The 27519-nt window shown below is 38.1% G+C and overlaps 1 protein-coding gene across 1 annotated transcript; it reads right to left on the minus strand.

Moving 5' to 3' along the window:
* Nucleotides 1-1013: 1013 nt before the first annotated feature.
* LOC129423919 (multidrug and toxin extrusion protein 1) lies at nucleotides 1014-27519 on the minus strand. The gene is made up of 18 exons (XM_073871109.1): nucleotides 27425-27519; nucleotides 27092-27272; nucleotides 24543-24644; nucleotides 23861-23929; nucleotides 23494-23642; nucleotides 20964-21006; nucleotides 20365-20409; nucleotides 20169-20266; nucleotides 18149-18246; nucleotides 7872-7985; nucleotides 7186-7253; nucleotides 6839-6947; nucleotides 6646-6721; nucleotides 6458-6527; nucleotides 5952-6084; nucleotides 5416-5510; nucleotides 5156-5329; nucleotides 1014-3387 (listed from the first exon to the last, which is right to left on the minus strand). The coding sequence occupies exons 2-18, from the start codon at nucleotides 27263-27265 to the stop codon at nucleotides 3073-3075; spliced, it is 1932 nt and encodes a 643-aa protein (XP_073727210.1). The 5' UTR covers nucleotides 27266-27272; nucleotides 27425-27519; the 3' UTR covers nucleotides 1014-3072.

Below are 27519 nucleotides of genomic sequence, written 5' to 3' on the forward strand. Positions count from 1 at the left end.
ACACTCAATTTTTATACTCTCTTTTTCAGAGTACTAACATTTTACTTATGTATTGATATATAAAGACAGTTTAAACTTATTTGGAAAAAATTGTTTTAGACTTAGACTTAAACCTGCCTACTCTGCCTTTTCAATGCTTAAGTGCTGTAATTGGGTCCCCCGTGCTTCTATCAACCTAGAAAATGTGAAAAAGATCAACCCAGTAACTTAATTTTGGTAAACCCTATTATAACAATACTTCCCCTTAATCTGCACTGTCCAACCACAGCACCGCCATTTAGTGCAGAGAGAAAAAGAGAAAATAATTGGGAGCACAATTGAGTTTAAATTTCAACAAACCACCATCATTGTGATCATTGCTTGCATTTCATCAGCTCATTTGCGTTTAAAAGGACACACCCAAAATGGCAAATTTTTGCTCAAACTTACGAAGTGGCAATTTTAACATGTTTAACATGCAGGGGAAGTAGTCAATGAAAAAAGAAATAGACCTAGCCACTGTTGAACAAATCCTGTTTCTAAATAAAAATCTTTTGTCCACAAAATAAAATGTCCCTTTCCCGGTACACAAGCATTTCACCATTCAAAATTAATTTTCTTTAATGTGGTCATATATTTATATTTATATATATATATATATATATATATATATATATATATATATATATATATATATATATGAAGAGTTTGGTTCCAAAACGCAATAAATCCATTTTGACAAATTTCGGTAAAAATGTGTTTTCTATACCAAGAAAGTGACAAGATGAAAACCACTATTTTCTGTTACAAACTTTCACATAGCATCTTTAGGTTATAAAAACATAAAAAATTCAAATCCATAACTTGATTTTCAAAGATGTATTATAAAAACGAAATATTTTTTCCACAAAATGCAATAAATGCATGACAAGTTTTTGTTTTTAATGCTATAAATCTATTCAATCAATATATAAATGTGCATTCATCTTTGCCATGTTATATTCATTTAGTTGACTAGTGGTATTCACTGATAAAAACTAAACATTAATGGCATTAATCAAATCACTTACTTTGTTATATTGAGAACACTGTCATTGCTGCGGTTATACTTGACGCTGTCGCTTAACATTTTTTAAAGCAATCCGCTGTAAAATGTTTTGGTCCTGCTCGATTTTCGTTGACTTTGAGTAAGATAATGTAAAGTTTTTCATAAGATCCCCTGGGGTCAATGTGTTAGAATCACATAAACTTCACAGATGCTGTCGGGGGAACAAGCACCTGTCTCCCAAGTGCCTCCTGCGTAAGTTATTGGATGTTGATGACTTACAATCTTTCCCGTCACAGAAAACAACCACAGGTTTATCAATGCCATCAAAGTATTTTTTTGCTTTTGATTGTTTGTTGATCATGAAGTACAAAGTAGATGAGGAAAACTAGGACTCCGCATTGTTTGTTTACATTGCGTGAATGGTGCGCTGTAATATGTGAAGTGGATTTATTGCATTCTGTAGAAAAGGAGGAGTGGCGTTTATTGCGTTATGGGAAAAAAGGGAGAAAAAATGACAGAATAACACTGCGGATATTGGATTTTGCGTAAAATTAAGAATTAACTTTTAAATACTGACCTGATATAATACTGATTTTGGCAGTAACTCATTTTTTTCAAAAATGGCGTTTATCGTGTTTTGGAACCAAACTCTTCATATATATATATAACTTCCCTATTTTAGTTTGATGTGTTATGCATTTGTTACAATGTTTTTTTTATAGAACGCTAAGGAAAGAAAGAATAAAAAAACAGAAAAGAAATAAATACATTCGATTTTTATTTGACGTAATAATTATTTTATGCCCTTTTTAGTCCGTCCACCCCTGCCCCTGGGGAGGTCTTTGCACACCACTGACCAGATTTATTAAAACTGCTTAATGTAAAATCTGTTAACTAATGCCGCGGTCTATGGGCGTAAGTAGCAAAAAAAATGTGGGTGGGTCCATGCCATTTTCTTGTAGTCTGGTGCCTTTAAATAAAACAATTGCTTGTATGGCCTAATACTTGCTGTGTGCTGTGCAGCAGGTGAACATGGTGATAACACGAAATGGAGATCAATTTATATGGACTCTAAGGGGCGGTTTGCCGGACAGGGATTAGACTAGTCCTAAACTAAAATAAATGTAAGAGCTGTCCAAACTAAAAACAACTTTTAATGGCATATCTTAAAATACATCAGTGCCCTTTGTTTTACCTCAAAATACACAAAAGTAATGTTTTTAGGAAGACATCTTTGTTAAAACTACTTATATTTCCGAATTTAACTAAAGTCTAGTCCTGGCTTAAGCCAATCTCTGTCTGGGAAACCACCCCTAAATGCGAGTGAGTTGGTCCAGTATCATTGGTCTTAAAGAATAAGATGGTCTTGTCCGACCCACATAAAATAGTTCTGACGCCCATGCAGCATCCACACTCAGCATGCAAAACTTCTATGCAAAAAATACTGTCCCTGAACTGTATATGAAAAAGTTTTTATTCACACTTTATGGATTTTGACGTTCTTGCACGGTTATTGTTGCTTTTGTTATGATTGTACAAAATGTGATTGTGAGGTACTGTTATTTTCAGTATCATGATGTATTGGTCACCAAACTTGAGCTTTGAAACATGCTAAAAATGCAATTTCTTTTGCACAAGCTTGCGTTTCCAATCTTCATTTGCATGGTTTTATAATGGAAGTCAGTGGAACAGAAAGTCTAGTGTGACTTCATCACCTTAATCAATCATTAACCTTGAAAATTAAACCTAAAAACAGCATCATTTAATTGGAGTGTGTCCCAACAAAAGTTACATTCAGATAAATGCTCTCCTCACTCCATAAATTGCTGCTAGTCTATTAATCTATAAACCAGACTTGAATCTGGCAGTAATTATGAAGTTCATATAAGATTTTCTTTTAAATAGCAATGACAAATATTATTTGATATTGCTGACTGATTCACATCAAACTGATTTCCTCATTGGATGAATAAGCAGCATTATTGAGTCATTGTGGTTCCACTTTTGTTGATAAGGGGTCTTGGTAAAGTGCACCAACAGTGCAGTTACAGTGAGCTTACTGTAGTGTTGGGAGTGGAAAAATTCTTCCAGTCCATTGTTAGATTGCTGTGAGGGTGAATGTAAGATTCTGGAAGAGGACAGGCTATGTGGACAGTGACTCCTATTATCAGTATCAGGACAGCAGTAAGCAAAGTCAGTCCTCTTCTCAACACCAGCTGGTTCATAGAGAGCAGGACTTTAGGTTTAGCTTCTCCGGTTTCACTTGCCATTACTGGTCCTCCACTTACAGCTTCATCCTGCTCTTGTGTGCTTACTTTAACATAGACGGCTGCTTCAGAGCTGTTACTTGATAGCTGGGCCTAAAGGAGCAAAACATAATTGAAATATTGAATAGGTTATCAAGCACAGCTATTCAATTTGGACTTAAAGGAATACTTCACCAAAATCTAAAAATTCTCTTATAATATACTCTCCCTTGTGTGATGTAGTGCTTTGAGAGAATCATTATGCAGTACATCCAGACATTCATACTGTACCAGACACCTTGGACCCTCTGTAATTTCCATACAGATCGAAAAGATGCTATCGACATCACAATACACACTGCCCTCACACACCTTGGAGAACAAGGACTGCTATGTTCAAATATTATTTAAAGATTATAGCTCAGCATTCAACTCAGTGATCCCATCAAAGCTCACCAACAAGCTTTACACCCTTGGTGTACCCATACTCCGCAGCTGGATTCGGGACTTTCTGACTGGCAGACCGGCATCTGTTTTGGGAATCACACATCCAAAACCATAATCATAAACACAGGAACTCCGCAGGGACGTGTACTGGGCCCCATACACACTCTTTATTCACGACTGTGTAGCCTATTAAATTTGGTGATAATACGACAGTCATTGGATTACGGGAAGTGATGAGTCAGCCTTAGAGCCTATAGGAGAGAAGTGTCTGACTTCGTGTCATAGTGTCAGAATAACAATCTCTCCCTAAATGTCTCTCCCTAAAAAAACGAAGGAGATGATTGTTGATCTACGGAGGAGGAAGGTTCAGCACTCAGCACTGTGCATTGATAAGACCGATGTAGAAACCGTAAGCAGTTTCAAATTCCTGGGTGTTCCTTTCATTGAGGATTACCTGGTCTTGCAACACAGAGCCATTACATTATGACTTTACATCCTGTAAGGCCTCCATCAGCCTGCAAAACAGCAGCTATGAGGCAAGGCATTTATTTGACAATGCGGCAATAGGTTTCTTGAGGTATCTGGTACCATAATGTAAACAGGAGGTCTTCCAGTTCCCGTATTTTGTAGGGTGGTGAGCACAAACCCATTTTTCCAAGTCAAACCAGTAGTTCAATTTGGTTCATGTTAGGTGAATTGGGAGGCCAAGGGATTAACAGAAATACACTATTTTTCTTTAAACCACTCCTAGATGACTCTTACAGTGTAGCATGTTGCATTATCCTGTTGGTAATAATGGACATCACCGGCAGGTAACACAGTTGGGTGCACTTTGTCCACAATGCTCTTCAGATACCTAACAGCTGGCAGGGATGGGGCAATTGTGACAACATGGTCTAAATGTAATCAGCATATCCACGTTCGACCACCAATCTGATGCACCAGGAATCTTAAGTCACGGCCGTTGTTGCCAATGATGAGCAGATAGCATAGGGACCCATCTGGGTCCTTGGCTACTCAGGCCCATACTAAATGAATAATGGACAACTGTCTTTAATCCCCTCTGGCATGAATGAGCTTCAGATGATACACAGCTGGATGCTGATCTGTCATTTAGCCATCCGTGCACCACCGCACTTACAACAGTGGCACAACATTCCAGATGGCGTGTCGTTTCTAAGATTGAATTTCCACAACACAGGGGCATTTCAATTTGTCCTCTATCAAAATTGGATAAATTCGACAGCTTCACTCCTTCTGACACGAAACACTCTACTGACCGAAAGCTGATCCTTGGGTGCTACATACAGTATACCGCACCATTGCCATTGTTTGGTTACCAGGTGCACTTATTGCTCTATAGGCAGGGGGTGGTTAATGTCATAGCTTATTTGTGTATATATGAAAGATAATAAATGGAATTATGTTTAATTACTTTGTTTCCAGTTATGTCATCCCAGGGTTCAGGAATACATGCAGAAGCTCCAGCGTCAGGTATTTTCTCATCGCCCTGCCCTTCAGACACCACAGTATCAACCACAGACTGCCCGATTGATGGCTTCTTTCGCACACACACCACCTTTGTATGTTTGCCTGCGCGTTTCTGGGCCTGCAGAAGTTATCAGTCAACGCATTATGTTATCAAACACTTTGTACTCAATTTCATAAAAACACAGTGAATGTGTGACTTCCTACCTGCTCTGTCACTTTCTTCCAATTCAGCTTGAAGATGAGAGTAGTGAAGAAACAGGTCTGAATAATGACACAAATCAAGAGGCCAATCCCCAAACCTGAATGAGTTCAAATAATAACAAAGTGGGTTTTAGTTTTAGTAATGGTGCTATCGCTCTCTATGTGCTGTTTAACTGATGGTCTGAATCTGTATTCATTCAAATCTAGGGTTGAGGTGAGGGTAAGATGTGTTGTTGGATCAAAACAAAGAGCCCTATAATACACCCGACGCAATGCAGCGCAATATGCAATGAAAGTGTTTTTTGCTAGTGTCAGCCTGGCGCAGACATCATTTTCACGTCCATTTGCGCCCATTTGCACAAGCACAACAGGCTTGAATGAATAAGTGCTGCAGTGTGAACAAACAACTTCCAGCGCACATTGATTGTTTTACAATCCACAAATATAAAAACCAATAGCAATAACAATATTTTATGCCACATATCTCAATTCTTAATCTTTATTTGATAGTTATCTTTATTGAGGTGAGAGAAGTGTACCAAGTATCCTGAGCTTAGCCAAAAACATCAGTGATATTCCCACCGGTAACCCAATGCAATAGTAACAGATCAAGTTGGACAATGCTGCTATCTTCTGTTTCCCAGCACCCAGAAGAATACCTGAACACACACACTAAAACACAACACACATCATACAGGTATACAGAGATGAACGAAGAGATTTTCTAATCAGGTGTCATTGTGATATTATCTCAGAACACAGATCATAGATGAAAACTATCATGTAACATAAAGAACATTATGAAGATATAAAATGTATATATAACTGTATTGTATGTATTGCATCACTGGGGCATTACCCTTTACGTGTCTTATTATGTACCACTTAGGTATGACACAATTATTTATTTTTGAAGTACTAATATATGCACTCTTTAGTAAAGTGCAAATGTGTACTTTCTGAAAAGGTACCAGCCCAGTGACAACTAGGGACGATTTTTGAGCATTGTTTTTGAGCATAACACTGGCTTATATTGCTGACTTACCACAAGAGCATCAAAAAACTGCAGGAAAACATAGAGAGTGAGATTTAATGAGACAATCTCCACTATAGTCCTGTTAAAATATTAAAATAAAATATTATAAACAGCATTGCAATGGGCCATCTGTGTCTTGGTTTTAATTGTTTGGTACAATCTTAAAATGTTTGTATGTTATGACAGCAGTAACATACTCATCAGAGGTGAAGATGTAGCCCACCACAGACTTTGCAAAACCCAGCACGATTCCTTGTAAAACAGCTAAAATTCCTGCAATACAATAAAAGTGATACACGATCAAATATGATACACCCTTCATTACAGCAAGAAACGAGACCATAAAGCTGTATTTTTGAGCAGTTGTGGATATTTTAGGGTTTTACTGACCTGAGATCATAAGAGTCACTTTACTGGTGATCAGGGCCCTGTTAGTGTCTCCGGCCCCCAGTGCGTTACCTACACGAACGCATGCAGCTGCCTGCACACCCAATGGGAACTAAACACAACATGCTTATTAACACTCACAGTCATGTACACAAACAATTCAAATAAACAACTTCTTTAATAAAATATTTTCTTAACTTTCCTAAGAAACTTAGAATCATGTTAAAGTCATAGCTGTCATTTGTCAATCTCTATTAAAGTGCCAATATTATGCAAAATCTACCTTTACGAGATGTTTGGACATATAGTAAATGTGCGGTAGTGTTGAAAAAATAAAAACACTGTCTTACCATGTAAGTAATGGTACCCAACTCTAGTAACACATGCTGGGCGGCAAGATCCACCTCTCCCAGCATACCTGCCAATCATCAGAAAGGGGTGGGGCTAAGATGTCATTTACATGTGTGAGTGTTAATTGCAGATGATAAATAAATAAGAATAAAAAAAAATAAGTATAAAGTACAAACATGAATATGGACAACATTCATATTTTGAATAGTTTATATTCCGAAACATAAAAAGTGAAATAAACACAGAATGAAAGATAGAAGAAAACCACAGTCATTTAAATCAGATCTTTAAATAAACACAATGTTGGTATTTTTTACTGTTGTGTATAAATCTGAGGGTTAACATTAGTGAGTTGAATTCAAGAAATAATGAAAGATTTATATGTACACTGTGTTATGTGCCACAACACAATTTAAGAGATGAGTTTGGAAGCTATAAAACCTTCATGACCTTGGGAATCTTCAGTGGTGCTCAAGCAAAATAATGATTAACAAAAAACATTGACTGTCAAGAATTTAAGGGCTTACAAAATTACAGATTCATTTTAGATTAAAGATCAAAAGGAAAACTTTAAATCAGTTTATGACAAAAGGCAAGTATACTGATCAACGCATATAAATCAGTTTATGACAAAAGGCAAGTATACTGATCAACGCATATTCCAAGCTTAACAGCGTTTACACACCTGCAAGGAAACCTCCAATTTCCCAAATCCACCATTCAAAACACAGCATGAGAGTGCTGGGTATGGCCAATTTCATGTAAGAGCCCCACTCCTGTAGTGCTGCAGTAGACCAACCTGTAGGGGGAGACAAATTATTAGTCAAACACATAACCGCACACTGACAAACCAATGCAACCCCATTTGTACACACTACAGTTCCCATATCTCTTTATTATTGATTGATAAAACAATCCGAGCAATGCAAAAAGACGCAATCCATATCTGCAGGATATAATGACTTGTCGTAGTTACCAATGTGTCAAAAGCAGGGCTTTGAACCAGATTTTTTTCCCAATTGGTTTGTTCAGAACAGAAACAGTATTTTAACGTTTCCAGTTTTCAGTTCAACCCTAAAATTGACGTTCCAGAACCGGTTAGAACAAAGAAATAAAAGTTCCCGAACCAGTTGATAACGTTCCATGTCAGCTGTGGGACATACAAATAAGAAGGCTGATTATTAGGGCATTAAACTTAAATTATTAGTCGACATAATTTTCCTTAAGTCTCTATCTTGTCATGTAATCCTGTAATCTATGTAAGCGGCATAATTGTAATTCTGACATGCCTACATTTGTTTCAGCATTAAACATGAATTAAGATTTCTGCCATTGGCAAATAACTTAAACAAATGTTTTTATTAAAAATAGAATACTGTGGTATTTCGAGATCATTTTGTTTGTATGTGTCCTGTCAAGAACAGAAAGATTGTTCGCTTGCTCATCGAAACGCGTCTCTCCGTGTATGCACTTTTGAGTGCACTTAAATACGCACACACACACAGACGGAGGACGAATTCCAAATGGCGCTTCGGGAAGAAGATGCAGCCTACATAGTCGCTCCACATTAAGTGAAAATTACGTTGTTTTACAGTGCTTTATTCACCATCACCAGTATTTTAATGGACTACAGTATGAGACACAGTAGCGCAACTCTCCGTCAAGTTTATACATCAAGAGTTTTGATCATTGAAGGCCATAGGGATAATCACGTTTGATTGGAGTTGGACCGGACACATTCAACCGCATGTGCGTCTGTGCATACAGAAAATTGCTCACTCTCATTTTCGTTATGTGAACTGGTTCACAGCCTTGATCAAAAGAAATCGTCAATAAATCACTTAGAAAATAAATGTGCTTGAATGACGATAATGGATCAAACAAAACCTAATGTTTTGGAAATCTTAGAATCCCATACAAAAAACAGCTTTATATGGGGACCAGGGTCTTATATCACTAGAGTTAATGTCAGACTATTGGGGTTACAATATAATAATAATAATTTGTTGAATATATGAATTACTTTATCCATTATTATTAAAGTATTAAGTATCTACAGCAGTGGTCTCCAACATGGGTTGCCCTCACAGAGTCCGTGGCTGTGTCCGAAAGCCCTAAAATACTGGCATCAAATGAAGGCATCAAGGCACGTCCAAATCCAAGGTTTGGTGTACTTCCCATCTCCTGAAAAACCTGTATTGTCTTGTTCCACAATTATACGCATGTGAGTTCACGGGGAATGTGATTGGTTGAGCTTGGTCGAATTCGAAAAAATAAAATGGCGGCCAAGAAAGCAGCTGGAGCACAAATTTAGTGTAAATAAAGTTATATTTTCACTTTTTACACCTTTGATTGCATTTCTAGCAAGAAATTGGTATTGCCATTTTTAAATATGGGATTAGTTATCACAGAGGCGATCTGTTTACATTTCAAACAGCATTCTATTACGCTGTCTATGAAGTCTGTCCGAATGCATTTCCTAGATGCCACCGAAGTCATTGCCTCATGTGGCAGTGAGGCAACAAGTCAGCTGCCTAAAGCCGAGAGTATAGGGTCGTCATTGTACGCGTGCTGTCATGACATCATTCTGTAGGGTCCGCGGTCGTCCGCGGGGTCTCAAATTTTGGTCTGCATACGAACAGTGTGCTAACAGTACGCAAAAACAACAGCGCATGCGGAAGAAAATATCGCTCCCTTACAAACAATTACACAAAGACATAACTTGACCATAACTTGCTCAATTTTCTACCAATTTTCAAATGGTTTGGTTTCTTACAAACGTTATTAACGTGGCTAATTATGGATGCTTTAACACAGGGATGGGCAACTTTGGTCCTGGAGGGCCGGTGTCCTGCAGAGTTTAGTTCCAACCATAATTAAACACACCTGAAGCAGCCAATTAAGGTCTTAATAGGCATACTAGAAACTTTTAGGCAGGTGTGCTGAGGCAAGTTGGAGCTAAACTCCAAAACTATCTTAAAAACTAAGATAAGTATATAATGAACAGACTTGCATACATACATCACTCCCAACCGCTGTGTACATATGGGGCAGGATGATCCCCTGAAACATGACATCACATTCAGGCAAGTTGGAGCCAAACTCTGCAGGACACCGGCCCTCCAGGACCGAAGCCGCCCATCCCCGCTTCAACATGTTTCATTAATTTTTTTCTTTTTTTTTAGTTTAAGTATGCAGTGTCATAGGTACATTCTTGACGTTTATAACAAATAAATCGGTAGATAATTAAGCAAGTTATGGTCATTTAAAAGTACATACATCATTAAAACACAATGCTACAAGTGAGTGAGCGCCCTATGGTAAGATGGCCGCCAAATGCGGATGTTCCACTCAATTGGCCAGCAGCGCGGACGAGACATCTAGCCTTTATACATATCTATGGTTTGCACTAGGGGTGGGCGATAAACCGGTAGACATGATTAACCGGTAGAAATTCGTCAACCGGTAGAGATTTTGGACTATCGTCTCTATCGAGGTTACGCGCCCACGTCACGCTCCTGTGCGCGTATTGAAGAGCCACAAGTTATTTTAAGCTATTGAAACACAAATAACAGATCTATATGCGTGAGCTCTTTCTGTTTGCGAGGAGCGCGTAAGTCGCGCAACCACTGCTCATTAAGCTCGTGAGCATTTTCCCCGCTTTATTGGCCTTAAACACATATATGCGTCAAAATTCCCATCTTTGCAAGCATCCTCATAAACACGACAATTTAGGGCTTAAGAGAAAGTGAACAGCTAAAAGAGAAAACGCATGTGAAACATAAAGTAGGGTCCGGACTTTGCTCTTAAAGGGGAAGTTACCTAATTTTGCTCCTGTCTGTCACTCATGTTTATGAATATATATATATATATATATATATATATATATATATATATATATACGTATATACACACACATACATATTATACATAATTGTTCATTATAATTCCTTTATCATTGACTGTTTATCTTCAGAGAGCTTGAGTTTTGTTTGTTTTTATGTTCTTTTTATGCTTGTATAAGTTTTTTGTGAAAATTATTATCATTTCTATGGTATTAAAGATTTTAATAACAGAAAGGCCTTATTAATACATCAAAAAACTCCACCGTGATATATCGTTATCATGATATAAAATGAATCCTATCATGATAGAAGATTTTGGTCATATCACCCACCCCTAGTTTGCACACACACCATCGTCTTTCCTTCTTGTATTTTCACTTTTTCCAAGAACAGAAAGCTGTGAAGCATTTTCGTCACCACAATGTTTGATTCCTTTTCTTGTTTTTTTTGTTGTTGTTGTTTGTTCTAAACTTGTTTGCAATGGTGGATCCGTTACATTTTCACTCTACTGTAAAATTCCCAAATGAGTGTTGACCTGAAGGATTGGTATAGAGTTTTTTAATGTATTAATAAAGACATTCTGTTATTAAAATCTTTAATACCATAGAAATGATAATAATTTTCACAAAAAACTTATACAAGCATAAAAAGAACATAAAAACAAACAGTAAATATAGCTGCAAGCAGCGATACCGGGGTCAAGCCAAACATGGCAAAAAATGATTCATACGTGATGACTGTCATGATTTAAGATCTAAGTTTGCATTAGTTTTATGAAAAAAATAGCAATATTTTGTATCTTGAGACCAATAGGTGGCACGGTGCAGAAACAATAGATGGTGCCTCAGGTCATGACTGTGATGACACATACCAAATTTAGTGTAAATACGATAAAGCAATACAGAGATATAGCCTTAAATGACTTGACCACTAGGGGGCACTAACCAAACAATAAATTGTGACTCAGGTCTTGATTGTGATGACACCCACCAAATTTGGTGTAAATACAATAAAGAGATGCGGAGATATAGCCTTAAATGACTTGACCACTAGGGGGCACTAACCAAACAATAAATTGTGACTCAGGTCTTGATTGTGATGACACCCACCAAATTTGGTGTAAATACAATAAAGAGATGCAGAGATATAGCCTTAAATGACTTGACCACTAGGGGGCACTGACCAAAAAATAAATTGTGACTCAGGTCTTGATTGTGATGACACTCACCAAATTTGGTGTAAATACGATAAAGAGATGCAGAGATATAGCTTCAAATCTCTTGACCACTAGGGGGCACCGAAAAGTTTACAAGTCCTCCCAGAACATGTAGGTAATGAACCATACCAAGTTTCATAACAATACACAGTTGCGTTTCTGAAATACTTGAACTTAAAGAAAAAATTCAAAATGGCCGACACACAAAATGGCCGACCAAAAACCATTTGGTATCGTTTGACTCGCCATGCCTCACGAAATCTAACAAGACCAGTCTCATAATTTTACATTCAAATTTGCAGTAGTCATAAGCAAAAATAGACATTTTTTATATCTCGTGACCAGTAGGGGGCAGTGTGACGAAATGGTGCATGCACCCTCAGGTCATCACTGTTATGACATATACCAAGTCTCATAATAATACGCAAAAGTTTTGCGAAGATACAGGCTCAAACACATTTTGGCGTGCTCACCCTCGCATTCTTTGATGCGTTATACGACAACGGATAGGTCTACCGAAAATCTTTTGATAACTTTTTGTCTAGAGTGTCTCTAGATGATGCATACCAAAAATCAAGCCAATCACACGAGCGCTCTAGGAGGAGTTCGAAAAAGTAGGTGTTCAATATAATTCAAAATGGCCGACAGGAAGTAGGTTTGACTCAGACATATTTGATACCGTCAGACTCAGCATGAGCCAAGGAATCAATAGAGTGAAGTCTTATGTCATAGTGGCAATTTAATCAAATGATATAAAGATTTTAAACAATTTATTTACATATCCTGACCACTAGGTGGCGCCGTCCTAAAGATTTATAGGTGCGCTCAGAACATGTCACCGATGAACCATGCCAAATTTCGTAGCGATACGCCATTCGGTTTGTGAAATACTGAACTTAATGAGAAAATTCAAAATGGCCGACACCCAAAATGGCCGACCGAAAACGGTTTGGTATCGTTTGACTCGGCATGCCTCAAGGAATCTAACAAGACCTCCTTCATGATTTTAGACTCAAGTTTGAAGTAGTTATAAGCGAAAATAGGCATTTTTCGAATCTCGTGACCACTAGGTGGCGCTGTGACGAAACGTTGCAGGCACCCTCAGGTCATGACTGTAATGACATATACCAAGTTTCGTGTCGATACAATAAAGTTTTGCGAAGATAAGGCCTCACGTCCGTTTTGGCGTGCTCGCCGCCATATATGTTGTCAATTTATATGAGAACGCATTGGTCTATCAAAAAGCTTTTGATAACTTTTTGTCTGGGGTGTCTCTAGATGCTACATACCAAAGGACATGCAAATCGGACGGACGCTCTAGGAGGAGTTCGAAAAAGTAGGTTTTACGGAAAATTCAAAATGGCGGAAAGATGTGCATGACACAAATGACATCAATGTGTGCAATTGAATCATCATGAGCAAAGGATTCAGAGGAAACAAGAATTTAGTTTCTAGGACTCACGGCTCAGAAGTTATGAGCATGAACATAAGTGGATTTTTGGACTGTTGGTGGCGCTAGAGGGTTTGAGTCAGACACACCAATGTTGCTATAGTAACTTCTGAGACTGTCCTTTACATGTGTGCCAAATTTCATAACTTTCCTACGTACGGTTCTATGGGCTGCCATTGACTTCAATGGCGGAAGAGGAAGAATAATAATAAGAAAACTAACAATAACAATAGGGTTCTACGCCCCTTCGGGGCTTGACCCCTAATAATAATAATAAGAAAACTAACAAATACAATAGGGTTCTACGCCCCTTCGGGGCTTGACCCCTAATAATAATAATAATAATAAGAAAACTAACAATAACAATAGGGTTCTACGCCCCTTCGGGGCTTGACCCCTAAATATAGCTGCAAGCAGCGATACCGGGGTCAAGCCAAACATGGCAAAAAATGAATCATACGTGATGACTGTCATGATTTAAGATCTAAGTTTGCATTAGTTTTATGAAAAAATAACAATTTTTGTGTATCTTGAGACCACTAGGTGGTGCTGTGCCGAAACAATAGATGGTGCCTCAGGTCATGACTGTGATGACACATACCAAATTTAGTGTAAATACGATAAAGCGATACGGAGATATAGCCTTAAATGACTTGACCACTAGGGGGCACTGACCAAACAATAAATTGTGACTCAGGTCTTGATTGTGATGACACCCACCAAATTTGGTGTAAATACGATAAAGAGATGCAGAGATATAGCTTCAAATCTCTTGACCACTAGGGGGCGCCGAAAAGATTACAAGTCCTCCCAGAACATGTTGCTGATGAACCATACCAAGTTTCATAACAATACGCAATTGCGTTTCTGAAATACTTAAACTTAAAGAAAAAATTCAAAATGGCCGACACACAAAATGGCCGACCAAAAACCATTTGGTATCGTTTGACTCGGCATGCCTCACGAAATCTAACAAGACCAGTCTCATAATTTTACATTCAGGTTTGCAGTAGTTATAAGCAAAATAGAATTTTTTTATATCTCGTGACCAGTAGGGGCAGTGTGACGAAATGGTGCATGCACCCTCAGGTCATCACTGTTATGACATATACCAAGTCTCATATTAATACGCAAAAGTTTTGCGAAGATACAGGCTCAAACACATTTTGGCGTGCTCGCCCTCGCATTCTTTGATGCGTTATACGACAACGGATAGGTCTACGGAAAAGCTTTTGATAACTTTTTGTCTAGAGTGTCTCTAGATGATGCATACCAAAAATCAAGCCAATCACACGAGCGCTCTAGGAGGAGTTCGAAAAAGTAGGTGTTCAATATAATTCAAAATGGCCGACAGGAAGTAGGTTTGACTCAGACATATTTGGTACAGTCGGACTCAGCATGAGCCAAGGAATCAATAGAGTGAAGTCTTATGTCATAGTGGCAATTTAATCAAATGATACAAAGATTTTAAACAATTTATTTACATATCCTGACCACTAGGTGGCGCCGTCCTAAAGATTTATAGGTGCGCTCAGAACATGTCACTGATGAACCATGCCAAATTTCGTAGCGATACGCCATTCTGTTTGTGAAATACTGAACTTAATGAGAAAATTCAAAATGGCCGACACCCAAAATGGCCGACCGAAAACTGTTTGGTATCGTTTGACTCGGCATGCCTCAAGGAATCTAACAAGACCACCTTCATGATTTTAGACTCAAGTTTGAAGTAGTTATAAGCGAAAATAGGCATTTTCGAATCTCGTGACCACTAGGTGGCGCTGTGACGAAACGTTGCAGGCACCCTCAGGTCATGACTGTTATGACATATACCAAGTTTCGTGTTGATACAAGAAAGTTTTGCGAAGATACGGCCTCACGTCCGTTTTGGCGTGCTCGCCGCCATGTATGTTGTCAATTTATATGAGAACGCATTGATCTATTAAAAAGCTTTTGATAACTTTTTGTCTTGGGTGTCTCTAGATGCTACATACCAAAGGACATGCAAATCGGACAAACGGTCTAGGAGGAGTTCGAAAAAGTAGGTTTTAAGAAAAATTCAAAATGGCGGACAGATGTGCATGACACACATGACATCAATGTGTGCATTTTAATCATCATGAGCCAAGGATTCAGAGGAAACAAGAATTTAGTTTCTAGGACTCATGGGTCAGAAGTTATGAGCATGAACATAAGTGGATTTTTGGACTGTTGGTGGCGCTAGAGGGTTTGAGTCAGACACACCAATGTTGCTATAGTAACTTCTGAGACTGTCCTCTACATGTGTGCCAAATTTCATAACTTTCCTACGTACGGTTCTATGGGCTGCCATTGACTTTCGGCGGAAGAACGAGGAAGAAAAATAATAATAACAAAACTAACAATAACAATAGGGTTCTACGCCCCTTCGGGGCTTGACCCCTAATTAACTGAATAAAAAAAAATCAATGTATTGCATACGTGTTGAGCCGTGATTGAGTATACTTTAAAAGTTGCGTGGATGTGTGTGCGCACAGGACGGACGCAGATAAAAGTATACTAAGTTTTCAGACAGAGTCTGTTAGTTTCCTGCCAAACCACATTCTATTAATAGCCCTTTTATATTAGCTTGGCTTCTTTTATGTATGTTAACATTTTTAACAATGGTAAATAGGGGTGTGACGAAACGCTTAATCCACGAGACGAGACGAGACACGAGATTGGGTTCACGAGAACGAGACGAGACGACATTTTTACACTTTTTAAGAAACCCTCGATAATAAAATAAATGAATAAGAAACTGAAATCATGTTATTTTTAAATGTTTTAACTAATCAAGGACTGGCCCTAACAATTATTTAACTAACTGATAATGAAGTAATTTGTTATTTTTGGGTAATAAAAATAGACCCAAGTGAGCAGTAGCCTTTAAAATTACATAATAACGAAGATGCAATAATAATTGGTTCAAATAAAGTATTAAAACCAAGTTACATTAAACAACATTACATTAACAAACACATTACATTTGTGGTGTATAAATAAAAAGCATTATGTATATATTATAACAAATGCCTGCAGGGGGAGATAGTTGACTCGTCTCGCGGACGCTATCTTCACTTTCACTTTAGACGGAGAGAAACGCTTATTTTTTAGCCAAACAATGTTTAAATTCATTTGAATATTTAATATACGTCCATTTCTTTACAATAGAAATGAACATGCAGACATTAAATCATGTAAACTCTGTGATGGTTTAATCTGTGCTGAGACTTCACATCTGACAGTGATCAACAGACAAACACAACACGTCTCAGACTTCATACGAGCTCCCAAACGAACATTATTGGAAACCCAAACAAAAAAGCAAATGCGGTAAAAGACAGAATATAATGCATGCACTGTAAGAGGCTAATTACACCAACCACGCTTTAAACGCTTGGAAACGCAAGGTGCGACGCACTGCCTTTTTAAAAAAAGAACAGTGCGAGTCGACGCGGCTTTTAATATTGCTAGGCAACCACCTAGTCAGCTGTCTTGTCAATCAAATATTGAAGCGTGCGCTCTTTTGCTGTTAACTGTCACATTAGCAGAAACTTTAAAAAGATGACGCTTGCTCTGACCTTGTTTGAGGGTGAGAGGTGCACAAACACGCAGGAGAGAGTGAGCGAGTGGAGTCCGGTTCTTCAAAGCAACTGTAAACTTCCCTCACCACAACGTAAGGCCCGCATCTCCCCTCATTCGAGTGGACAATGGAAAGGCGCGAATGACGTCGGGCGCTTCTCCGCTCTCGGCATTCCTTCAAAGGCGCGTGCTGCGGCCGCCGGCAAAAACAGCAAGGCGCTCAGCGCGCATAAACAGCGCGCAAACGCTCCATGCCCATAGAATATCATTTAAAAAAGGCGCCTGCAACTGCCATAAACGCTTTTGGTGTAACTGGCCCCTAAAAGGGTCAAACAGAAAGCTGCATCCTCCGAAGGTCGCATATGCAGGCTTCATACGTCATTAAGGTTTATTTCAGATCATTAACTGAGCATTACATTCGCAAGTCGTGAGCATATTACAACAATTTGCGATTAACTAAATTATTAGTAAACTTTATAATTGTTAATAGTCTCTAATAAGACAGTCTTTATGAAGTAAATGCAGTTTAAAAGAGCGACCTCCGAAGGATGCAGTCTTTTATTTGAGAAACGGCCAGAATTTCACCTACACAAGAATTCTCGCGAGACACACTTAATCTCGCGATACATATTTAATCTCGCGAGATCTCGTCGCACGAGATCTCGTTACACCCCTAATGGTAAAACATATCAAAAAGTACAATAAAATCAACAAGTAAAACAAAAAAAGTTTGGAGTAGACTATATCAAAAGTAGCCCTCCAGGGCTCCTTTGTGGTAGCCCTTGCTCACAAAAAGGTTGGAGCCCCCTGGTCTACAGTATGTGTGTGTGGCTCTCTATATTCTTTACCATCCCATGTCTTGACATGCAGCTTTTTCCAGCGTATGTAGGCAAACAGCAGCAGGCAGATGGAAATCTGTGAGATGCTGTTGGCTGCAGCAGAGCCCCTGGTGGGACAAACATAAAATTGTGTATCCTATTTCTCGCCTCTTTTGGCCATTACAGCCTTAGCGGCTGATCACACCAAGCTCGTTTTATGCGCTTGAAAACACGAGGTGGTGCCTTTATCTGATTCACTCCGGAAAAGAGCAAAAATCAATCCTGTCAATCAAATTTTGAAGCGGGAGCAAAAAAACGAATGACGTCGGGTGCTTTTCTGCTAAGAGTTGACTTTTTTAACTTCATCTGCTCAGTGCACTCCTATGGTACATTCAAATGGGCCTTCCGTGTTAACACTTCTAATTTACTTTGAAAGGGTGATGCAATGCATTGCCAAACTGAATTCTGGATCTGTCTGCATCAGACATTGACTGTTGCCACTATGACAATCGCAACACAAAAAGAAAGCTTTAGTTTTATCACCCGGATCAACGGCAGTTTGGTTGTGCTAGCGAGTGCCGGTGTTACCCTGTGTTACTGTGCTATTCATCTTTTCTCCATTTTTATGTTTCTCTGTTCTCCGGTCTTCCATGAATGTTATTGGCTAGCATCTGCACTAGGTTATTTGCATACTGGAATCTGATTGGCTGATGCCTGCATTGGCGCGTGAAAAGTTAAGACATTTTTTACTACTGACGCGAACAACGACAGTGACCCAATGCAGACTGGTCCTAAATTAAGTTCAGGCAACACCTATTTAAAGAAAATGAGAATGCTTGACGAAGTTCAAACCTGCTACGGTGTTTGGGTTAAACAACAAGTTTTACCTGGAAACAGTTTGCACTGGTGTGCAACAGGTTTGAGATATGTTTTCTCTTGTTTGGTGGGTGTGTCGGAACTGCAGTCCAATTAGCAGCAATATGTAAATCAACCATGCGGTACTAAAGAGACAGCTCACACAATTCAAGTTGAAATGTTAACTTTTATTCTGGACGGCAAGGGCAGTGACTGTAACATTGAGTGTATTTTACAGTATAAAACACGCATTATTAGTATTTCATCAGGCTCCGAAAACATTTAAAAAAGAACACAAAGAATGGCCTTCTCAGCTACCGTAGTTGCATCTCTTGCATCATCAGAACAAGGTGTTCAACGCATCATCGTTTCTGTTTAAAAAACATTGTGCAACATTTTGTCAGGGCTGAACGCAGCCCTGTTCTCCAGTCTTGCATAAACATAATTTGCTGGCTTTGCACTAGGTTCTTTGCATAAGGCGATCTGATTGGCTGATGCCTGCATTCCCTACTGAAAAATCCAGCCAAGACCAGCATAAGCTGGTAGCCGGTTCCAGCTGGTTTAAGGTGGTTTACGCTGGTCCTCCCAGCCTGACAAAGCTGGTCATGCTGGTGGGCAAGCTGGTCTTCCAGCCTGACCAGCTAAGTCCAGCTAGACCAGCTTAAAAAGTGACCAAAACACAGCTAGACCAGCCTACTACACCAGCAAAACCAGCTTCCTACACCAGCTAAAACCAAGCTGGAGACCAGCCAAAACCAGCTCACCAGCCCATGCTGGTCTTAGCTGGATTTTTCAGTAGGGTTGGCACTTGAAAAGTTCCTCTGTTCAACTCCTGTAATGGCAGTGATGTGACGCCGATGGATCAACAATTCAGTTTGGCAACGCACGACATCACCCATTCAAAGTAAATAAGAAGCGTGAAAGCTGATGTGTGAATGTACCATAAAACGCATGGCGTGGCAGGTGGCAAAAACACGGGCGTGTGCCTTGCATAAACAGTGCGGAAAATACTCATTGCCTATAGAAAACAATTCCCACTGCCATAAACGCGTTTTGTGTGACGTGTTCCTATTATTACAGTGCATGAATATACAGTTGTAAAGACACAGAGGCGCTTGAAAACGGTATGGCTTGGCAATACAACAAATCTTATTATTATCTATAAGATATATAATGAACAGATTTGCATACATACATCACTCCCAGGTTCAGTGAATGAAGCAGGATGTAGTTTGTCGCTACATTTAAAATGTTGGCAACAACCGCTGTGTACATCTGAGGCAGGATGATCCCCTGAAACATGACATCACATTCAGTTTAACATCTTTTTCTTGCTCTTACAGTACAGTGCTGAATTTATTGGGATTATTGGGAGACTATAAAGGTTGTACCTGATTTTGCAAGTAAGACACTTGCAGATAGTGCAGAAACGTGGCCTAGGAAATTGAAGGAGAGACAACACTGTAAAAAAATGTTAAAAATGTCAATTTTAATGAAACAGCAATGTAAAAATATAAAAATGTGTTAACTGTACACACTCTAAAAAATGATGGGTTGTATAGTTGGGTCAAATATGTAAGGGATAATGTATAGGCAGGTGGTTGTTTTTGCAGAAATAACCCCTGACAGTTTGATCAGGACCCAATCTCGGTTATTGCACGCCTATTTACTGTAAAGTAAGGTAATGAACATTAAATATTAATTTGAAATATTTTATTAACTCATTTTTAATGAATGCAGACCTTCCGCAAGGAAGTAAAACATTTTTTTTTTATAAATAGTATGCATTTGTAAAAATGGCAAGCAAATGTTCATAAAACATGCTGTTTGTCCGACTAAATAAATAAAATTTATTTTAGTGAAAAATGAGAAACGCAATTTGGAGAAAACACCAGGAAACTTTTGAACGTACACTCTACAAAAACAAGGCAAACACAGAGATGAAAGCGCAAGCATTGAATGGTTTAGAAAAACATGTTGTTATACTTACAGGAACAGCAGGGAGAAATGCCACAACATACAGCTGTGCAATCCTGAAAAATTAGTAAGAATAGAGCTTTACCAATAACAATCTTACAATAGAATGATACTCAAAAGATTTTATAGTAGCTTTAAAATGGTAACAAAACATAAAAATTTGTTAAAGTCTTCAGAAGCCACATGTAGACTTTAATGCCAAGTGTATTTTAATGCAACTTTGACTTTTCTTTCTTCTTTCCTTCTTTATTCTTTACGCCATTCCAGCATCTATGGCTATATTCATCGTGAGAACTGGTTAATTCAGACACAAGTTTATTCAGACAAGTTAATCCAGGCACAAGTTGGGGGAGGGGCAATTTGAATCTCAAATTCAGCGAAATTAAATGTTTTTGGCCTTTGGGAGGAAACTGGAGTACCCACACTAACACAAGGAGAACATGCAAACTCCACACACAGAGGCCACCTGACCTAGTCGGCGATCAAACCGGATATCTCTTTGGTGTGAGGCAACAGTGCTACAGAGTAGCCACTGAGCCACTGTAAATGCCCCAAATTTAACTTTTAATGTTAAGATGTGAACTCCTTTAGTATAAATTTCTTTGTTTTGATAAACACAAAGGAAGATATTTTGAGAAACCGTTAAAACCAAACCAATCAGAAACCCAAATGACAACCATAGTAGGATAAAATAATACTATGGACGTCAATGGGGCTTCTAATCAGTTTGGTTACAATCATTCCTCAAAATATCTTCCTTTGTGTTCATCAGAACAAATAAATGTATACAGGTTTGTAACAACATGAAAGTTAATAAATCATGACAGAATTTTCATTTTTGGGTCAATATCCCTTTAAGTCAAAATTTTGTACATGTCAGAATCTGTATTTCCTCATGCTGCACACCATAGGATGGTAGCAATAAATTATCGTGTTTAATTAAACTTTATCTCGTCTAACTTCACCCAGTGAATGGGGAATCCAAAAACGTCCTCTCAAGAAACGGGTGCATGATGCAAATCGTGTTATAAGCCAATCGTTATTTATCTCATTCATGAAATTACTTGTCTATTTGATTAAAAAAACATGAAAATTAAATGAACTAGTGAAGCAGAAAATTAAGACTGAGCTTATATTTTATTCATCAATTTCAAATCAGAAGAAGACTCCTCTGGAAATTTGACTTCAACTATTTTCCTCAGCCTCAGAGAACAGAAACATTTTTTAAGAATATTTTTTTTATTAACGGTGGATGTTTTGCTTTTTTATGCTATTTTTGTCAAAAATATTGGCAATTAAATGCATGAAAAAAATGTTTTAAACATCTGTAACTGTTACCCCATGGAATGTTTTAACAGAAAGTCAGCCATTTCCAATGTAACAAACCCCTTAAGGGAATTGCACACCGGCCGCGCAGCTCAGCACAGCGCCGCGCCGTTCTAAAAAAATCGAACCCATTGTTTTCTATGAGTATACACACACCAGCGCCGCCAGGTGGCGCCTGTCCGCGCCGCCCAGCTGTGACTCAGGAAGTTGCTCAAATCCCTGTCGCGCCACATAGCGCCACTCACATAGTTTACCATTAAATAACATCATATTTGCAGTGATGGGAATAACGGCGTTATAAGTAATTGGCGTTAGTAACTGCATTATTTTTTTCAGTAACGAGTAATCAAAAAAATTACTGTTTCCCCTGTTATAACTCTGTTATCATTACTGACATTAAAATGCTGCGCGTTGCTAAACTTGATTTCACTGACACTGTTTTTCTCTCCACGTCTGTGGCAAGTAATTCTGATCTAATAAAGCACCTCACATTGTCACATGCTGCCACAAAATAAGTGATTTCTCTTTAGGAACTATTTTAGTCATTTAACATATTTAATTTTGTAAGGGGCATTCAAGTTATTTGAAATATTAGAATTTTTTAAGTAACGCAGTAATTACTTTTCCTGGTAATTAAATACTTTTATGATAATGTAACGCAGTTACTAACTCAGTTACTATTTGTGAGAAGTAATTAGTAACTATAACTAATTACTTTTTTAAAGTAACGTTCCCAACACTGCATATTTGTCCCAAATCATTAACGATTAACATTGGCTGCTAACCTATATTTAGCATTTTAAAGCAACACTATGTAGTTTCCATGTAAAAATGACTTACGGCTCCCCCATGTGGTTGAAAAGTGCAACAGTGCCTGGTATCAGACACTCTTCTGCAGGCAGAGGGAGGGGCTGGGCTGTGTTTCCTACCCTCCACCGCCACTTTCAGAGTGTGCTTGTAGCAGCTAGGAGGCTGCTCAGGTTGCAGCAACAGTACAATTTGTCCAGTTAAAAGTTGTTCTATCACTAAAATAATTTTAGAGACATTATTTAAAGGTAAAAAAACTACATAGTGTTGCTTTAAAGTAGACGCTATCTGAAGAAGCTCGCGCTATTTAATGTGCACTTCCGGTTTACGAAACCTTCTGGATAGAAAGTTATTGTAATGCACATTTACATTTACAACATAATATTGTGGATATTGTGGATGAGTCTGACCTGGCCACCTCTGGTTCCTGCTTCAGCGTGAGTAGTATTGACTCAGCATTGATGAGTATAGCCCAACACGGCAGACAGAAGAGTAATAAGATGACTATACTCCTTTGAAGTATCTCCCCTACACGCTTAAGATTCTTACTGCCGAATGTCTGGACAAGGATAAAATACATAAACTTAATGTTTCAAAACTATAAATTAAAAGTTGGGTTAAACACCAACAATTTTATCTCCACGTTTCTATTATACAAGGTAAATGCAACTGTGTGTTATTTATTTAACATATTGGCAAGCAAGCCAACATACATGACAGTTTAAAAACATGTTAACAATCATTTAATGGATCTTTATTTAGGTGATGAGTGCGTACCTGAGAGACAAGTGTGTCGCAGGTGAGGGCAAGTCCACACCCCGTGGCTATCGTGGTCACATTAAGAGTCTACGGGAAGATAAATTATGTTATAGCCTCACAAAAGCCATTTTAATGTCACTGATTCTTTTTTGGAGATACAGACATTGGATTTTCATCAGCTTCAAGTGGACTTCTCAGAACAGGATATAGTATTTGTGTCAAACCCACAGATATAACAAGATAACATGTTTCCCATGCATTATTTTCAGAGCTGAGCAAAAACCAATAAAGGTTATAGGACTACTAAGATAGATTGATAAGTGACAAAGATAAAGTACTGAATGAATGCCTTACATTTTTGCAAATATAGTCTACACTAGGGATGAACCAAAATATTGGCCAGTTGGTATGGGCAGATAAAAAGATTTTGCCCACTATTGGACATCCGGTATTTATTGGTATCGATACATGTCATTCTAAGTATTTGAATATCAGTATACATACAGAAATTTTGTAACGGTACATCTTTAGTCTTAACCATTTTTGCTATGAAAGCTATAAAATAAATTATTCTTCTTTTGACTGAATGGTTCTTTGAGAAACCAAAAATTGCTGTAAACTTTTAAGGGTGTATCTCTGAACAGCACAATTTCAATTTAAAAAGATAATAGAGAGCTATATCAGACGATGAAGGCTTTACCGCTGAGGCCAAGGCATATCCAGCCAGTTCAGCATTTCCTAAATGACCACAAAATATTGTGATGACAAATGGCAGAAGGAAATTTAGGATCCTTGAGATGAGCTGTAAAACATGAAAACAAAGATTTCAATTATGTCTTGCATTGCTAGGCTCTACATGATGGGCTGTTTTAATTATTTGGTCAAATATGGACAAATCTAACCATTAAATAAACATTTTCTGGGTTGTTTCAATGTTGGGGTGAAATATGGACAAACCTAACCATTAAATAAACATTTTCTAGGTTGTTTCAATGGTCGGGGCGAAATATGGACAAACCCAACTATTACATTAACCTATGCTGGGCTGTTTCAATGGTGAGGTGAAATATGGACAAACCCAACCACTAAATAAACCTTTGCTGGGTTGTCTCAATGGTGGGGTGAAATATGGACAAACCCAACCATTAAATAAACCTATTATGGGTTGTTTCAAAGGTGGGGCGAAATATGGACAAACCCAACCATTAAATAAACCTATGCTGGGTTGTTTTAATGGTGGGGCAAATTATGGACAAACCCAAACATTAAATAAACATTTTCTGGGTTGGTTCAGTGGTGGGGTGCAATATGGAAAAACCCAACCATTAAACATTTGCTGGGCTGTTTCGATGGTGGGGTGAAATATGGACAACCCCAACCATTAAATAAACCTTTGCTGGGTTCTTTCAATGGTGGGGTGCAATATGGAAAAACCCAACCATTAAACATTTGCTGGGTTTTCTCAATGGTGGGGTGAAATATGGATAAACCCATCTATTAAATAAACCTATGCTGGGTTGTTTTAATGGTGGGGCGAATTATGGACAAACCCAACCATTAAATAAACCTATGCTGGGTGGTTTCAAATGTGGGGTCAATTATGAACAAACCCAACCATTAAATAAACCTTTGCTGGGTCATTTCAATGTTGGTTTTGTTAAGCTGTCAGTTGAATGGTGCCCTTCCAAAATGTACAGATTTGTACCTAAAGGGTGCATATTCGAGGTACACAATATGTGAATGTAAATGGTAGCCTTTTTCTTACAACGTAGGTTGTGACAAACATGGACATTTTCTAGGTTCATTTAACTCAATGGTTGGTCAGGTTTGTCCATTTTTTCTCAACCATGAGTTGAAACAACCTGGCATTTTATAAAAGTGAGAGTTATGTTATTGATAATGGAAATTGTAAATGTATTCTCTGTGATTGACAGCCCAGCATAGGTTAATTAAACATTAAATAAACATTAAATTAACATTTCCTGGGCTGTTTCAATGGTGGGTGAAATATGGACAAACCCAACCATTAAATAAACATTTGCTGGGATGTTTCCATGGTGGGGTGAAATATGGACAAACCCAACCATCAAATAAACATTTGCTGGGCTGTTCCAATGGTGGGGTGAAATATGAAAACCCAACCATTAGATAAGCCTATGATGGGCTGTTTTAATGGTGGGGTGAAATATGGACAAACCCAACCATTAGATAAACCTATGCTGGGCTGTTTCAATGGTGGGGTGAAATATGGACAAACCCAACCATTAGATAAGCCTATGCTGGGCTGTTTCAATGGTGGGGTGAAATATGAAAACCCAACCATTAGATAAGCCTATGATGGGCTGTTTTAATGGTGGGGTGAAATATGGACAAACCCAACCATCAAATAAACCTATGCTGGGCTGTTTCAATGTTGGTTTTTCAGTGTAGGTTGCAACAAACATGGATATTTCCTAGGTTAATTTATCCCAATGGTCGGTTGGGTTATGTAGTTGATAAGGGAAATTGTAAATGTATTATTGAGTGATTGCTCATTAAGGCACAGGTTTGCATAACACATAAGATTTCAATATGTATTAGAGTTTGATTGCTAAAGACATATAAGTATAAAGAAATTTTTAATACAGTTTTTACACTTCAGTTTTACAGTACAGACAATTGTTCTCATTTTGTATTGGGATGATATCTTATTTTTACTCTTTGGTTGTCGTTTATTTTAAGGTATTACAGTAAAATTATATGTGTACTGTATATTTAAGAACTGAGTAATATTCATTAACAACATGTATTTACTATAGGGTTAGGGTTTGTTTCAGAGTTGCATATAATTATGTGATTTACTGTTATTACTATGGCAATTACATGTAACAAATGCATTGTAAAGTGTTAGCCATTGTTTTTTACTGATTAGATGCAAATACAACCAAAAAATATACAAATTCCAAAAAAGAGCGATTAGTAAAGAATATGTATAACACAGAGGAGTGACATGTCATAAGCATTAGATAACCACTATGAACAATAATAGGTTAATCGTATCAAATTCATCATATCAGTCATCAGATTATACTGTAGTACTATTAATTACAACTTTAACCATAAACACGTAATGAGATACAGACATACGAAGTATCAAAACCAAACATTACCATTCTAAAATAATTCACAGGATTCTGTCCCAGCATTATATAGTTTAGTCACAATGCTTTTAGGGCCATAATTGACTGTCAGCATAGACAAAAAACTCACCAGAGGCCCTGTGAGGCGCAGGACATGGTAGAGCTCCTCTCTGTAAGCCAGGGGAAGCCAGCGATGCAGACAGCTGCAGCCGAACAGTTTAGCACTAGATGCTGTTACCTCAGTGACTTTTTCATTGCCTGCCAGGGGGGCACAAGCCTCAGGCATCTGCTCAGCCTTGGCCATTCAACCACTCAATGAATAAAAATAAGAGAAGTGGATAAACAAGAGAAAGAAATTGAAGGAGAGCAATTAAAGAAGTAAAGCTGTTCTCAGCGTGATTTCCAAAATGTTGTTAGCAGTCCATGGAGGAAGAAGACAGGAAATCAAGGCTGAGACACTTAGGAAGTAACCTGGTGCTTTTAGTCACAGAGTGAGCCAGAGAGAGAGGCAGGTCACAAGCAAGCTCTTTATAATTCCCTGTATGGAGCACAACAGCA

This window comes from Misgurnus anguillicaudatus, chromosome 9, assembly GCF_027580225.2.
Source record: "Misgurnus anguillicaudatus chromosome 9, ASM2758022v2, whole genome shotgun sequence".
Classification (NCBI taxonomy): Eukaryota; Metazoa; Chordata; class Actinopteri; order Cypriniformes; family Cobitidae; genus Misgurnus; species Misgurnus anguillicaudatus.